Source organism: Lytechinus pictus, chromosome 8, assembly GCF_037042905.1.
Source record: "Lytechinus pictus isolate F3 Inbred chromosome 8, Lp3.0, whole genome shotgun sequence".
Taxonomy (NCBI): domain Eukaryota; kingdom Metazoa; phylum Echinodermata; class Echinoidea; order Temnopleuroida; family Toxopneustidae; genus Lytechinus; species Lytechinus pictus.
The window spans coordinates 26119390-26136993 of NC_087252.1; the positions used below are offsets into that span (position 1 = coordinate 26119390).

Below are 17604 nucleotides of genomic sequence, written 5' to 3' on the forward strand. Positions count from 1 at the left end.
ACAACTGGGCGTTGTGGCGTGCGCCTGTAATCCAAGCTATGTGGGGAAGTTACAACTTGATAATATAAATAATCATATCTGATTGATACACGTCTGACAAAACTCCAATACACACACACACAAAATTGAGTGAATTTTACAGGTGCTTATTGGGGACTGCATCGTAAGCCTACTGGAAGACAGAGAATGCAGTGAAAATAGAGAAATCTATACATATTTAATGGGAATAGAGTGCAGGGGAGCCGATACTAGACAGTGATGGATTGAGCTGGAAGGGATAGAGAGGTGTAGTATGAGGGTATTAATAGGGAGAAGGAATTTAAAGCAGAATATAATAAGGAAGAGATTGAAGCGAAATTGAGGTAAGAGAGCGAGAAAATAAAATGAGGAATAGAGAAAGAAAGAAACCAAAAGGTTTAATATGGGGATAAGGTGGGAAGACAGAGGGAGGGAAAAGTGAGAGTGGGAGAAAAAAAAACAGAAGAGTGACACAAAGGGGAGTAACAAACCAGTCAGCCTAAATAGAGGGAAGGGGGGTTTAATACATACGAATGTCTAATTTGTAATATTGCTTCAAAAAGGGTCCATAGATAAAAACACCTTTTAGAGGAATTTTGATATAAATTCTACCATCACCACCACCAACAATGTTAGTAACATCAGCTCTGCCATAACCATCATTATCGTAATCACCATCAATATCATCACCTTTTAGAGGAATTTTGATATAAATTCTACCATCACCACCACCAACAATGTTAGTAACATCAGCTCCGCCATAACCATCATTATCGTAATCACCATCAATATCATCACCAACACTGTCGTCATAAAATGATCATCACCTTCGTCACATCACCATGGCAACGATATAGGTCATCCACCAGATTTCCTCCCAAGAATAACCCACTACATGCAGACTTGTGCAACATCTCTTGTCGCTTATTATTCACAAATTGGTTTTTAGAAATAGATATCACGCAAACACACATTGAATATACAAGAACAAACATATTTTGGCCAATTCGATACACGCACTGCAATATAAGTCTCTACACATCTCCATTCTCCCGCTTTCTTCGAAACCGCATCCATTCATATGAGCACGTACACCGTCTGCAAACAGAGGATGCATATACGTAAACATATCGTACACCGAGCACACTCGAACTTTCGAAAAGGCATCCCCGAACGTTTTCCCTTTCCAGAACCCTAGCGGTTTCGTTGGTAAAATGACAAAGACAATGTAATAATACATTCTCACAACACAACATGTATCAAAATAGAAGTGTGATTAATAAGTCAAGGAGATTGATATTTACCTGTTTGTTTTCACTTGCCGTGAGTTAGTTCAGTCTTCGTCGAATGTTAATCAAACGAATACGTGCGGCTGCAGCGCAGCTCTGGCATCCGTGCATGCAGTGCAGTGAACATTATATTGCGTGGTTTCTCTGTTCTGTGGCGTGTGTGTGTGGGCGCCACACAAGATCAGAAAGTGGTCGACGGGGCCACTTAATCATCAAATGCTGTGAACAGGTGTCTCGCGACCATTAATGAAAAGTACCGTACGTGAGCACTTGAACATCAATTGCATTATCCTTGCCTCTCTGCCCAAAATACAACAGTATCCACAGTCCTTTATTCCATTAGGGGTTAGAAATCATCAAGGCTAGGAGAGAAAATCATACTTATTTTAATCACTGTTTGATTATGTATAATAACTTTTAATTTATCCCCCATTTTTAAACCACAAATAAAATTATGTCCTCTTATCAGTAATATTTAACTTTTAGTATTTAATAGTAAGAGGCCAACAGTTCCTGTACTTTTTTTCACTCATTTAATTGTTTTATAAGAAGCTCATGCCACTTGCATTTTTCTCAAATAAAAATTAATCCTACTCTGATTAATTCAGTCTCCAAATCTCTAAATTTATAATTATAAATCATTTTTCTTTCTTCACCTCTTTTTTCCACTCTTTCTCCCTTTCCCAACACCCCTTTTTCTTCTTATATTTCTCTCCTTATCCTCTCATTCTCCCCTCCCACTCTCTCTCCCCCTCCCCCCCCCCTTCTCACATCTCATTCTGTACCCCCCTCTCTCCCTGTATCTGTTTTTTAGTAACTTGTGTAGGAACTCGGCAAAGCAGCTTTCCGCTGAAAATTACAAATTGAATCAATCAGTCATAGTAGCTAAACCTTTTAGATGACAGAAAATACGCTCGGGCCTTTTTGGTTAAAGTGGAGATGATGGCTGAGTAGGGATTCAAACTCAAACATTACAGTCATGAGTATAATGCTCTAACCATCAGACCACACGACCCCCCCCCCCTTCTCTATATTGGTAACTATCTCGCTCACTCTCCTTTTCTCCCCTTTCTTTCTTGTACCTCTCTCTTTATCACTCTCTCTCCCCACCCCTCTAACAACCCCTCTCTTTCTCCCTCCTCCAACTACCTCTCACCCATTTCACTCTACCTCAAATTTCACGCACCCACTCTCTTTCTCTTTATCCCCAACCCTCAACCTTCCCCACCTTTGAAGCTCTCTCTCTCTCTCCACATCTGACTCTAACTCTCATTTCACCCACTTCTCTTTCATCTTTCTTTTTATTTTATCCCCTCCACCCCATGAAGTTCTCGCTCTCCTTCCCTCTTCCTCTACCTCTCATTTCACCCACTCCTCTTTCTTCCCTTTCTCATTATTTGCCACCCCTCGCTTCTCTCCCCCCCTCTCTCTCTCTCCTCCCTGTACCTCACCCATCTTTCATCTCTCTCTTTTCCGGCCTTCATCCCTTCCTCTTAAAGCTTCTAAGTTTTCTGTCTCGATCAATAATCATTAGGCTAAAATTTCCCCATTTTGAAAAGCTGTTTGCCAAGTATTTGTTTTAAAACTTTTATCAAAGTTTGCTTCTTTCATACTTTTCTAACCTTTTCTAACATACCATTTTCTATTAAATCTCTATCTGCTCTGTTACCCTGCTCCCTTATCTCTCTCCTTTCTTGTTTACCCCTTATATCTCTTCCTCTCCCTTTCTCGTCCTACATTTAACTTCTCTGTTACTCTCCCTAGCTCACCCCCCCTCTCCCTATACCTCCCTATGTATATCTACCTGCTCTAATCTTAAGTACACCTGTTGCTGTTCCCCACTCTTTTATGTGCACTCTCTCTCTCCCTCTCTCTCTCATTATCTTATAATGTACTTGCAGCTTTAGAATACTATCTATTGAAATTACCAACTGAATACCAAATACCCACATGCAGGGTGCTACATAAGCACTTGCCTGATTGCCCAGGGCAAGTAAAAGTTAGAGTCGGGCAAGTGTTTTGAAGTAAATACCACACCTACTTGCCCGAATTGGGCAAGCAAAATTCTCACAGCAGAATGACCAAAATTAGGGTCGATATGATATGATATTGACCCTAATTTTGGTCATGGCGGGCAAGATAACATCACTTTGGAAAAAGAAATGCAATAACAAGGTAGATCAGTTCATTTTAAAAGAGAGAAAAGGGTCAATGGTTTATGAACCGCAAAACTTTCTTTTGAAGAGGTAAAAAAAAAATTTCAAGGATTTTTTGGGGCAAGTGAAATAGATTTTTGGGGCAAGTATATTCCAACTATTTAAAAAGTTCCTTGCCGGACCGGACAAGTGCTTCTAAAAAGTTATGTAGCACCCTGCACATGTATTTCCAGTAAGTTAAGTACTAGTATTTCAAATAGGATATTAGACAGAATGCATGATAAAAGTAGAATTTTGATAATACTACGCAAAACAAACATACAAGGAAGGAAAAATGAGACATAAAAACCTGATTCATACATAATATCATACATACTCAATATTATTTATTTCCATTAAAAAAAAAATCAATCATTTTAAAAGACAAGGCAAGAGTTGGTTTGATTTGAGAATATCAAAAGCATGACATAATACCGGATATGAAATGTAGTATAAACATCATCAATCCATTACAAAAATCAGAAATCAATTACTCTTCTGTTAAAAATTCCCTTTTTTCAAATAAAAAGGAAAAATACCCTGCAGAGTTAATACAAAATAATGAGGAAATAAAATAAGTTACCTTAAATATGTATTCCTTTGGATACATCAATATGAGGGTTGTAGCACCATAAAAGCAGCATATATTTCCAATTGAAATGGTTTTCATAAAGAATAAGAAGATATAATGGTATATGTTTACTAAACAGGCTTTCAAATGTTTTTTCCTCTCTAATATGCACCAGATTTGATTCTTGAAAGCATGCTAAACAATGATTTCAGTAAAGAAATAAAGACATTAAGGGGTACATATAAAATATATACACTGTACAATGCAATCAAACACAACTTTACATTAAGCTAAAAAGTTATCTATTCTGCTCAACTTTTAGTTTGAATTTGCATTTTGGTAGAATTGATAATTAGTACCTGATAAAAGGTGACAGAAATAAATAATAATAATTGTGAATTCATATTGTGCAATTTCTACATGGATATCCTAAAATGCACACTACAAAAAAGGTGAAAATATAATAGACAAACATGAGTAGGTCAAAACAAAATGGAAGCCAAATATCTTTCTAAAATGCAATACAATGGAAGGGTCTGATTTATTGAAAACTCTCTTGAAAAAGTTAAGTTTTCAGAAAAAAAATAATTTACAATTCGTTGGATTGAGTGTAGATACCTAAAAAATGTTTGTGCCATGTTTCGCTACCACTTTAAGGATCCAATCCAGTGTATGTTAATTCCTGCATACACAAAACGACGTAGGATCTGGCAAACACCATAAAAAAATTGAACAGAATTCATCACAAGTTGACATTAAAAAAACTCCCACAAAGAATATTAAAAATAATTCTCAATATTAGCAAATCTACTCTTCCTGCTACTTAATGATGCATATACAAGCATTAAAAAAACCTAAAGAAAATGATCATTAAACTTATAAAATACATGGATATAGTTAAAACAGAGGTAGTGCTATCATTAAATTATATCAAACCTAATCACAAATAACAATTACCTAAATTAATAGAGTCAGCAGAACATATGTATAAAGAGATAATTCATTGGTTCAATAAAAGTTTATTTTCAAGGATGCACATATCAGGTTACATAAAATGAAATAAATATAATGTTTATTGTCATAAGATTGGTTTGGTTCATATAGTAAAATATCAAGTAAATTCATTCAATTCTACTTTTCAAACAACATACAACAGCTTATTAGTTGAATACTGAAATAAGAGTTGTTTTTATTTTCGGATTTTTCGGAAGACCACTCCAAAAATTTCCGATTGATTTGCTCATTATGGCACTATCATTGTGCATTTTAAGTCACAAATTTGGAACAAGGCAAATACTACCAGGGTATTTATTCCCCATGAAAATTAAAATTCAGTAACATTGATTAAAGGCTGAATTCAATTGCTGATTGATAATGTTCCATGATAGGTTTTTTTTCTTCAAATGAACACAACTTCAGCCTTTTGAAAACAGTGTTTAAGCTACATTCTGTTTCGATGCTGTATCTTGATTTGTATCTAACTGGGAGCTCTGAATATGCATAACAAACGACAAGCATGCCCTGACATAGCACCGCACCTGTTTCATTGCATAATCCATTGATAGCTTTTTTGTTCTTTGATGGAAGACCCCAAGTTATGGCGGTAATGAATAACAGTGCTCAGGGGGCATTCCATGAAAGTAGTAGGCACTATCGAACTAAATTGTCAGTGCTGAGACAATATCCGTGAAATCCTTGCTTTTGATTGGCTGAGAAGCACTAGCCTCTGACTGTTTCTATAGTAACTGTCAGAGGAAGACAACATTTCATTGCTTGATATTTTCATGAACCGGTCCCCAGGAGTCAAATTCATATACAAAACTACCCCCATTCCCAAGTCCAAATTAAACAGTTTGCATATCATGTATGTATCCTATTAGCACACATAATATCAAAGCTTATCAAAAGATTGAAATCCGAGTCTGTACGACATAAACTTTTGTCCCTCTGCAGAAAAAATATATCAAAGTCCTTTTACCGGAGTAGATCTCTTTAGAATGAATCCACATCGGATAATGGAGGGAGCTCAGTAAGTCTCCCCCAAGACAGTCTTTTCATGTTCATATTCAAACTATAGAGGGCAGTCTTCAGGCATTATACATCTGAAATCGTGTAGTACCATTCCTGCCGGGCATCTACATCCCGGTATGCAATTTTCAAGTTGATTACATTCTAAAGAATCTTCTATCGTGTTGACTGTATCACAAGTTTGTACGCAGGGTGATGTGCACTCGTTGTACACTGCACCCTCTGGACACGAAATTGCTGGAAAAAAGAAGAAAAAGGAAACACATTTGAATTAATGGGTACCAATAGAAATTACAAAATACATAGCAATGCTCAAAGCAACATGTCCTGGCTACGTTAAGTTATACTGTTTATTCTTTCATAAAAAGAAACTACTCATAACTGAGTAATAAGCCTACGTGAAATACTCTTCATAATGATAAGCACATTCAACAGAATTAACTTTCTAACAAACTATGAAAGTACATGAGAAAAATATCATCTCTGGCAAACGAGTCACTTTTCAGCAAAAATCACTTTTAGGTTTTCACATCATAATAAAGAATGTCCAAATTCTTTTATTCAATGGTTTATATATTTCTTCTTTTTTAATGTGGCAAACATGCAAATGCTTGAACTTTACACACTAAATTTGATTTAAATCAATGTAATCCTCTTATTTTCAGGTATTCCAATGTAAAATGCACACAAGACTAAAACGAGTACCATCTCTAGAATTACCATCAATATATTTCTTACCTTGAAACTGTGTTTTATTACATTTATGATATGCATGTATGTTTCAAAATGAAAAGAATAGGAGAAGGGTGCATACAAGACCGCCATTGACAAATCATACTTACAAGCAAGCTACAAATTAATGTCTTTTTACACTTTTGTAAGTTTAGTGAATTCACTAGTACCAACCACAAAGAAACGTTGTAAGCGCTAACAGCAGTAACTGTAGTCCATGTCACACATCTTTCGGATTGTGATGTCAAACATTTATCCAAGATGTTGATAATGTGTTATAGTGACATCAGGCATCCGGACTTTGAAACAGAGGGTCATGGTTTCGCATCCCAGCGATGGCTTAATATCCTTCGGCAAGAAATTCATCCACATTTTGCTGCACTCGACCCAGGTGAGATGAATGGGTACCTGGTAGGATTTATTCATTGAACGCTTTAGCGCCTATTAATATGGCGGCCCAGCTACAGCCGGGGTAATAATATGATACCAAGTATCAAAGCGCAGTTGAGTATATGCACATAGTAACTGCCCTATATAAATGGACATATTATCATTATTATCACTACGACATTACTGGTTTTCGGTTTGAGCATTGTTAGCACTACCAACGTTCCTGTGTGGCCGGTACAGAAGTGTTAATGAGCAAGTTGCTGGTTTGATTGCAAAATCTCTTGGTTTTCATAGATTATACACAAGCAGAGCTGCCAAGTTGTATTTTGCATTTTCAGTATTCTTATCCCCAAAATCAGTATTTTTACTGTGTGAGATAAATATTTTGTATTTTTCCCCAAAAAAGTGTATTTCCTAATAAAATGCTTGGCGCACTCGCCCATCACAGGCTCAAGCTGCATGCAAGCTAAAATGTGCACTGCTCTTGCAGATGAAAAAAAAAAATTGAAACTTGTGTATATCTCACCCTGGTTTTTACAAAATGATTGAAAAAAAAAAGTTACCTGAAATTACATTGATCTAATAACCATATTTGTGTACGTTTTATGAAATAGAGACATATAGAGATGATTTTTTTTTTTTTTTTTTTTTTTAAATACAAAAAACGTATTTCTTAAAGAAAAAACCACTGCCGTATTTTGGTAGCAAAAACGTACTAAATACGGAAAAATCGTACTACTTGGCAGCTCTGCAGAAGTCCTTTGGAGAAATAAAATAACTACGGACTTACCACAATAGTTGTCTCTTTGCCAGTCTATCATGATGCCTTTCTTTCTGGCTTCGTGCGAATACGCTGTTAATACATCACAAAGACATCTCTCATGGGCAGGACAGGCACAGAGGTCGTACATACAAGCATCAAAGAAAGGCAGGGGTGGGACTAAGGCATGGGCAGCAGCGAATGGCTCTTCCTGTAGATGGTACAAGTGAAAAAGGCATAAAGGGAGAAAAGAAATGATTACATAGATACTACAGAACATTATTACAAAAATATTATAGAAATACATGTATAAAGCAAACTTACAGAGAGTATAAGTGAAAATAGAGAAAAGGAGATTTTTACATTTGTACTACAAAACAATTATTACAAAAATATTATAGAAATATAAAGCAAATGGTTATTCTTACAAGTGAAAAATAGAGAAAAGGAGATTTTTACATTTGTACTACAGAACAATCATTACAAAAATATCATGGAAATATAAAGCGACTGGTTGTTTGTACTGATGGTATAAGTTAAAAAATTATATATAGAAAGAAAATAGATTATTACATAATTACTACAGAACAAATATCCTAGTAAGAGGTAATACAATGTCTTATTAGTGGAGCGTTGTGGCCCAGTGGATTAGTCTTCGAACTTTGAAACAGAGGGTCGTGGGTTCGAATCCCAGCCATGGCGTAATTTCCTTCGGCAAGAAACTGATCCACAATGTGCTGCACTCAACCCAGGTGAGGTAAATGGGTACCGGTAGGAAGTAATTCCTAAAAAAGCTGTGTGCGCTATGAATGCCTAGCTTAGTCGGGTAATATAGGAGCGCCTTGAGCACCTAACAAGGTGGATATGTGCGCAATATAAATACCCTATATTATTATTACAAACATACCATACAAGCAAAAATGTTTGTATATTTAATTGGGCTAATTATGCAAGTCTACAATGACAAAAGATTCTTTGTTTTGTAAATATATATTGAAAGGAATCAAATCATAAGATGTATCACGTTTGAACAGATAGGAATTATACCAGGGATATATTTAAAATGCACTTTAATCTAAAATTGAATGAAAGTGGACTGTAATTTAGTTCAAAGATGAAAATGAATGGGTTGGAAATCGAAATGGGAAATGAGAATATGGAATGCTTGAAAGGTATACTTTATTTGGGTTGGGTTTTATATAAAAGAGGGAAATCAATCTTGATCAGGATTGAATAAAACATTCCAGACATGGTGGCTCAGTGGTAGAACGCCGGCCTCCGAACGATACACCGTGGGTTCTATCCCTGACCAAGTCATTACAAAGACTAAAAAAATGAGTTCTTTTCCTTTCTTCTGAGAGGCTCAATGTTTAAGAATGGAGAAAAGTAATATTAGCATTGTGTTATGCAGGGCCTGCTAGGATAGCAGTTCATAAGAGCTGAAGTGCCTACCCTGAGTAAAATTATTATTATCATTATTATCATTATTACACTTATAATTAAGAAAATCTTTACCTTGAGTATACTGCATCTGTCCCTTGCCATGAATTCCATATCGGCGTTGTCATTCCTTAGACAAGGCGTCTGTTCGATACTCTCCTGGCATGAACATTCCGCATAATCACCAACTAAAAATGTGTTTCCAAATTCTGAAGCAGTCCCACAGAGTGTACCATTTGAAGCTCTGTAAGACATTTAAGCAAAAATTAATTATCTTCAATAATGATAATAATATGCAACATTTATATAGCGCTTAATACAAATGTTTCTTAGCGCTGCATACTATTACCCCGGCTTTAGCATGGCTACCCTGATCGGACACTCAAGCATTCAAGGAATTCCTTCCTACCGGGTACCCATTTACTACACCTGAGTGAAGAGTGGCAAAGGAGATAAACACCTTGCCAAAGGATGCTAGTTCTGGGGTGGGAGCTGAACCCTGACCTTGTTGTTCACAGTCAAGAGACTTATCCACTAAGCCACAACACCTCTTTACATATCTACAGTTTAGTTAGCAGGAGGCAAGGATTGGGGAGGTATTGTAAAATCTTCTCTGTCATTTATGATAAGCCCTTTAATTTATTTCTTTCTTATTTTAGCATATAATTTCATTTTAAGTATGCCCCCTTTTTTATGGTGGGTCTAATTTCCACTTTGCCCATTTATTATCATATTTCGTTTTGTCAAATGAAAATTTGGACAATAAAAAGTTCTTCTAATCATGTGGACTAAGTGGTGTTAGACCAAAAGTAAATTTGACAAAATGAGTAAGGCCAAACTGCAATTTAAACAAAATGGTAAATAAGCAAAATGGCTATGACACCAAAATCTTAGTAGATCAACAGTTATGTTCAGAGATTAAAGACCAGCTATTCGCTGGATTTTCTGTGAGTCGGCAGGAGATCACAGACATTGTGTATATTGTGTATGTGGGTAGCCTGTGATACTTGCGTGAGAAGAGAAAGAAATATGAGGGAATCAGCAAGGGTCCCTAATGTGGGAGTCTCAAGCATAATGCAAGAGACTTAGCATGGCACCAAACGAGAAGTACTCTGAAGTCAGGTTTAATTTAAACTCTGGTTTTAAGTTGTGGTTCAACTATGGAAAGCCAGTTGTTACATGAATCTCCAACAGTAGAGGTCAGCTCGTTTGACTCCCAAAACATTAACTGCCTTGTAAGGATAAGTATGACAATTAGCTCCACCCTTAAATAATTAGTGAAGAGCACAGGTAACATGAGAAGCATTCACTGTAAACAAAATTTTCAAAACGTTTGGCTTCCCATAATTTCAGCACATAGTTGGACCATGGTCTAAGTAAAACTCGACTTCAGAATACGGACCAATGGGTGTAAACCAAGTGGCAGGTCCCCTATAAAATGCGTAATTCCTTAAAAGGGACTCACCTGAAGTCGTCATCAGGATTACCATTGTAATCACCACACAATCCACACAGCTGGCCTTCCCAGATGCCATCGGCTACAACCTCAGCGAAATGGGCGCCATCCCACGACAGCGATATACCAATGTTAGTATGGACTACTATCATCAGACCTGGATAAGGAGCATATACAGAGTGAACACTGTGTACACTGAAATCTAGACTCATAGATTTATAGGATTAATAAGAATAAATATATTTTATGAAAGCGATCGGTTTTGGGCTACAAAGTGAGCCCCATCCCAGGATAGAGATATGCCGATGTTAGTGTAGATGACTATCAGACCTAGATAGTATACAGAGAGTTGAGAGCATGCCCCCAATAAATACATAATACATAAATAAATAAAATAAAAATGAAATAGATATAGACATAAAGAATTTCAGGATTAATAAGAATAAATATATATTTAGAAAGCAATCAGCTGGGCTACATAAATTGAAATGAGGGAAATGCATTGCTTGAGATATACCAATGTTGATATGGACTATTACCATAAGACCTGGGTCCCGTAACACAAAGGTTAGTGATTTATCATACACTTGATTTTTACGATTGATTGTACTTTGTAGTCAATGGAATCAATCGTAGCAAAATGTTCTACGATCATTGCTAAGCTTGGTGTTACTGGCCCCTGGATAAGAAATAGAGAACAGTGAGAATTGATAGCATGCTGAAAATTTAGACACAGTGATTTACAGGATTGATAGGAATAAATAGAGATCCTGAATGTGATAAGTTTGGACCTTAATGTAAGCAAGACTTATTCAATGCATGTTAGCATGAGTCACTATCATTTTATTTTTTAAATAATGATACCATAAAAAATGCAAAAAAAATAATCATTCAGAAAATGCTGAACTAAACAAAAGTGGCTAAGGAAATGATGGTTTTCCGCACCATATCAGTAAACACCTAAACAGGTTTTTTAATACAATCATAACTTTTAAAAGAATTAAGAAAAGGAAAATATATAAAGAGAAACATAATGTGATTCAAAGAAGGTGAGAGCTGAACAACAGTAGCAAGAATGAACTAACTTAAGTTTGTATTGTGGCATGAACTTAATAGCCAAATATCTTACCTATTTTTTGTATACTGAATTCTGGTTCATTGAGATAAGGTAGAGTGATTTCTTCTTTGTTCAGTCTGACGGCAAAGTTTGGTAAGAGATCGATGGTCACGTTATGGACCTTAAAAGAGACAAGTTCCGTCCAGGATACAGCGTATGTTTCCTTTCCGTTGTTCTGTACTATGATCTACAATAGAGGAAAGAACATCCATATAAATTTACATAATATTGTTTGAAAGCAAGACTTTGTATTTGAATTTCCAGGGAAAAAATCACTTTTAATTAATCACTAGATTATCAAGTGATCAAATGATGAATTGTCCATGCCAGGATCCAGTCACATGAAGGTTTACCATGTGCTGCAAATATGAAAGACCAATTTTGATTGGTTCCTGGAATTATCATCATTATTATAATTGTAATTATAATTATCTTTTTAATTATAATAATTATGAAGATGATGATGATGATGATTATTACTATTATTATTATTATCAACATTATTATTATTATTGTTGTAAATCATCATTATAATTTTCATTATTGACAGGTCAATGGCCTTTCTGACTTCCTACATCCGCTATATTTCCTTTCATTTCTTTTACATTTCTACTATTCTTTAATGCTTATATTGCGATTTAGATTCTTTTACTTTTTCGCTGTTGTATCATATCATCCTTGTACATGTGTTTGTATATTTTTAAACGATGTCAAATAAATGAATTGAATTGAAAAAAAAATGAATTATCATCATTATTATTATATTGTTATTATTACTATTCTACTAATTAACATTGACATAATACTATCATTAATATCATAATTATTATCATCTTCATTATTATTGTTATTACTATTATCAAAGAGATCATTTTCACATACCTCAAATTGGTTAGTGGTGCAGTCTTTACTGAGTGTGTAGGTACAAGTTCCTTGGAAGTCATGGAATCTCTTATCAAAAGTCCTGTAATGAGGATCTCCAAACACTATACAAGATCCCATCTCTGTAAATGATTTCACAAGGAAAAGGGTAAACAAATAAAGAATGGATTATTCAAATTAAATATTCATACCTTATCATCAAAGTAGTGTGTGTTCTGTTGTTAGAAGTAATTATCATGCTGAAAAAGGGTTACTAACTAATTACAGTGTCATGTTTTTTGTAATCGGTTATTTGCAATTTATTCAATAAACTTTATTCATACATTAGGTATGACTATTTAGGTTTCAAAATACAATAACAATTTGAAATTATGAAAATCATAACATAATGTAACTTGTTTCAATAGACATAGATCACATGCTCAAAATTATGAATGCAAATATTATATATTACATTAGATTTTTTAGTCATTTATATTCTTTTGTGATTTGAATAATTTCAGTGGCAGCGGTGGGATCAACATATCAATGTGTTGAGTGATCATTTTCACAGCATCAGTTGTTGATTGATGTGTGTTTTTATCTGAATGTTAATTCTCAACTTCAACAGTATTCATATTTATCAATTTAATAACATCTTTGAGTATTTCCCAATTAGCATAACACCATGAAAATATTTAAACAAGAAATACAGTGGTGCTAAAAAGTTTAGTGAACCCCAAAATAAAATGAACTCATTCATGCAGAGTGTTGAATGTAGACAACGCTACTATTTCCGGCGAGCCCAGAGAAACAAACTTTATTGAATGTAATATTATATCACCTGACGTCACAATTAAATATCTAAGAGATGACAGAACTTGAACACTTTTAAATATGTTCAATTTCTGGTGGTTTTCACTAACTTTGTAGCACCACTTTATGTGACATATCTTGTATGAAGAATAATCCCAAAGGATACAAGAAAAAAAAATTCCTGCAAACATTCAAATAACGTAACAAATGAAAAATCATCGATTTCATACTTGCAGAAGTATTAGCCAAATGCAGGTCGATAAAATTGTGGCAACCATATGCCATTTCCTCCCAATACTTATGTAGAAATTGATTGGTCAATGAGGTACTATGAGCCCTTGATGGAATAACTAGGCAAACAACAAGCTAATCAAATAACTTACTTGGCACACATTCTTCACAGCATCCATCGGGTGCCATCTGTATTTCCTCTCCCTGTTAAAAGAACAGAAAACAGGGAAGATCCAAAATAATATGAACATCCATACTTAGTTGCCGGGTTGTGTCTCAAGGTAGTTATCCTAGATCAATGGCACATCATAAATGTTGTATGTATTATCCTTATCACTATTTATAGAACAATTCCATGAGATATTCAACATTTTTGTATGTCCGGCCCCTTTCTTTCTTATTTCCTTCTTACTTCACATAACGAACTGCCATGTCATGATAATTTGTGTTGTAAATCTACATTTTCATATTAACAACATAACAGAAAAAATAATTTCAGGGTGATCTTTTACATAGCAGGTAAGCTTTGCATAATTCATAGCACTGTCAATATGTTTTTTTTTTCCTACCGCTCTTTCATAATGCAGGACAAGGGGCTAGCAAAATAGAAATCCCTTATACATTGTATCTTATAACTTAATAACTTATAAACGAAAGGGATTAATAAACTATACAACATGAAAATGTTTCTACTTACCCCAAGGCAGTTCAGGACTGGGCATTCGCGTCTTGAACAACGTGGGTTTCCACCCTCACATCTACACTCCTGACATCCTATCATAAAACTCCCCCCTGCTGGAATGGTCTCACCCTGGAATGTACACGGCAGGTTGTCTATGGTCATAGAAAGGATGATGAGAAATCCGGGATAATAATGATAATATCAACAGATCATGAGTAGATCTTAGGGTAAGTTGATGAAAAGGGGAAATCATCACATCAAAAGAATATGATGAAGATAGGATATGATAAGAAAATAATGAATAATAATTGCATCACAATATACAAAAAAAAAGAAATAATGGCAATATTGAACAAATGAAAATCATGCAGGTCAAAGACCATTCTCTGTTGGGTATTATAGTTCGAAGACTGAGTGAACTTACTTAATTGAAGAGCACCAGCACAGTGTTTACAGCAATCACCTTCTTCTTTGACCTGATCTTCAGGAGGACAATTAAGGCTCGGACAGGACAGGGACACAGAACGACACGTAACAGCACCATCCTAAGATAGGTAGATAAAGAGAGTGAGAGAATTAAAGAAGTGGGGTTGAGTCTCCTTCACAAAATGGAGGCACTTTCATAAATAGATAAGTATGACTTAGATTCTTGCTGGAGCCCCAAAAGGCCCATATTTCATGAATAGTACCACTGATGAGTACACAGTAACATTAAAGAAGAGGGGTTGAGTCTCCTTCACAAAATGGAGGCACTTTCGTAAATAGATAAGTATGACTTAGATTCTTGCTGGAGCCCCAAAAGGCCCATATTTCATGAATAGTAACACTGATGAGTATACAGTAACATTAAGGAAGAGGATTTTAGTCTCCTTCACAAAATGGAGGTACTTTCACAAAGTGTTAAGTATGACTTATATTCATGCTGGAGCCCCAAAAGGCCTATATTTCATGAATAGTACCACTGATGAGTACACAATAACTAAGGAAGAGTGTTTGAGTCTCCTTCACAAAATGGAGGCACTTTCACAAAGGGTTAAGTATGACTTACATTCTTACAGGCCCATATTACATAGTACCACTGATGAGTACACAGTAACATTAAAGAAGAGGGGTTGAGTCTCCTTCACAAATGGAGGCACTTTACAAAGAGTTCAGTATGACTTATATTCATGCTGGAGCCCCAAAAGGCCCATATTTCATGAATAGTACCACTGATGAGTACACAATAATTAAGAAAGAGGGTTTGAGTCTCCTCAACAAAATGGAGGCACTTTACAAAGTGTTAAGTATGAGTAATATTCATGCTGGAGCCACAAAATGTCCATATTTCATGTATAGTACCACTGATGAGTACACAATAATTAAGAAAGAGGAGTTGAGACTCCTTCACAAAATGGAGGCACTTTATAAAGTGTTCAGTATGACTTATGTTCATGCTGGAGCCCCACAATTCCATATTTCATGAATAGTGCCACTGATGAGTAGACAGCAACATTAAGGAAGAGTGTTTGAGTCTCCTTCACAAAATGGAGGCACTTTCACAAAGGGTTAAGTATGACTTACATTATTACAGGCCCATATTACAAAGTACCACTGATGAGTGCACAGTAACATTAGAGAAATGGGTTAAGTCTCCTTCACAAAATGGAGGAACTTTACAAAGTGTTAATAATGACTTAGATTCATGTTGGAGCCCGATAAAGCCCACATTTCATGAATAGTACCACAGATAGGTGCACAGTAACATAAAGGAAGAGGGTTTGAGTCTCCTTCACAAAATGGAGGTACTTTACAAAGTGTTCAGTATGACTTATATTCATGCTGGAGCCCCAAAAGGTTCATATTTCAAGAATAGTACCACTGATGAGTATACAGTAATTAAGGAAGAGGGTTTAAGTGTCCTTCGCAAAATGGAGGCACTTTACAAAGTGTTAAGTGTGACTTAGATCAATACAAGACCCATATTAGGCATATATATTTCATACATAATGGCCCGTATTCTGATAGCAGGTTTAACTTAAACTCAGGTTTAAAGTTGAGGTTTAAGTATGGATAGCCAATTGTTACATAAATCACTAACAGTAGAGATATCATACTTCAGCTCATTTGGCTCTCAAATCATTCATAATTGTCTAGGAAGTATAAATATATTATTGTCTTCACCATCGATGAATCAGGAAAGAGCACAGTAAACATAGGAAACATGCAACTTAATAACAAATTCGATACTCTTGGCTTCCCATACTTAAACTACAACTTTAAACCTGAGTTTAAGTTAAACCCGACTTCAGAATACGGGCCAATGCCATTGATGAGTATGCCAGAGATGGCATCTCTTGAGCATAATCTGACCAATGCAGAGAGAGAGTTAAAGTAAGCAGTTTATTCAGTCTTCTGAACAGAATAGAGTCTGATCTTTATAAATGGCTGATTGCATCTTGAACTCATACAGGAGACCAAACAAGTTGCATAACCTTGTTTATTACTTCCCAGTAGATTGCAGCCCTAGCAAATGATGTGACCAAAATGGGAAGCATTAATACTGAAATTCTATGTTCTTCCAGACTTCTGAGAAATATGGGACACTTGGGACAAACTACTCTTAGCAATGTTCAAACACACGAAAGTAACAAAATATTTTCAACATGCAAACATGGTCAACTTTGTAGTACTTACTGAACAGGTACAGTTAGTGCAGCTATCCCCCATGGGGATGAAGATCTCATTGTTTAGAACCAGCCTTCCGTCAAACACACAGGCATCTAGCTTGCATTCTGGACAGCAGGATCCTGGTGCCCGTACCTGCCTGACCTGAGGGCAGCCGATGTCTACACACTCCGGCGCTTCGCATAGTAACTCACCAGCCTGTAAAAGGTGAAAAAGGTTAAAGTCTTGCAGATGTCTGATGCAGAAAGAGTGGCAATCAAATGCAACTCTAAAAAAATCATACTTAGCATGATTTTTAACCAATGAAAAAAGCCCCCTTCTAAATTATGTTTGAAATTTTGATTTGTTTTT

The 17604-nt window shown here is 35.6% G+C and overlaps 2 protein-coding genes across 3 annotated transcripts in view; both read right to left on the reverse strand.

Moving 5' to 3' along the window:
* LOC129266977 (uncharacterized) overlaps positions 1-1452 on the reverse strand; it is a 33019-nt gene extending 31567 nt beyond the window's left edge. Inside the window, exon 1 of one of the 2 annotated variants that reach the window (XR_010294477.1) lies at positions 1323-1445. The gene's annotated coding sequence lies outside the window, so the exon portion shown is untranslated. Of the gene's footprint in view, positions 1-1322 lie in introns of both variants that reach the window. The other variant, XM_064103856.1, reaches the window with a different exon arrangement.
* A 2368-nt stretch (positions 1453-3820) lies between these two features.
* Positions 3821-17604, reverse strand: part of LOC129266969 (uncharacterized) — a 248295-nt gene continuing 234511 nt past the window's right edge. Inside the window, exons 184-193 of the mRNA XM_064104176.1 lie at positions 17263-17451; positions 15011-15131; positions 14602-14738; positions 14057-14108; positions 12879-13000; positions 12009-12183; positions 10889-11036; positions 9499-9667; positions 8014-8194; positions 3821-6338 (exon numbers count right to left, since the gene is read on the reverse strand). Of these exons, the coding sequence (XP_063960246.1) occupies positions 6145-6338; positions 8014-8194; positions 9499-9667; positions 10889-11036; positions 12009-12183; positions 12879-13000; positions 14057-14108; positions 14602-14738; positions 15011-15131; positions 17263-17451 (1488 nt within the window). The 3' untranslated portion in view covers positions 3821-6144. The remainder of the gene's footprint in view (positions 6339-8013; positions 8195-9498; positions 9668-10888; positions 11037-12008; positions 12184-12878; positions 13001-14056; positions 14109-14601; positions 14739-15010; positions 15132-17262; positions 17452-17604) is intronic.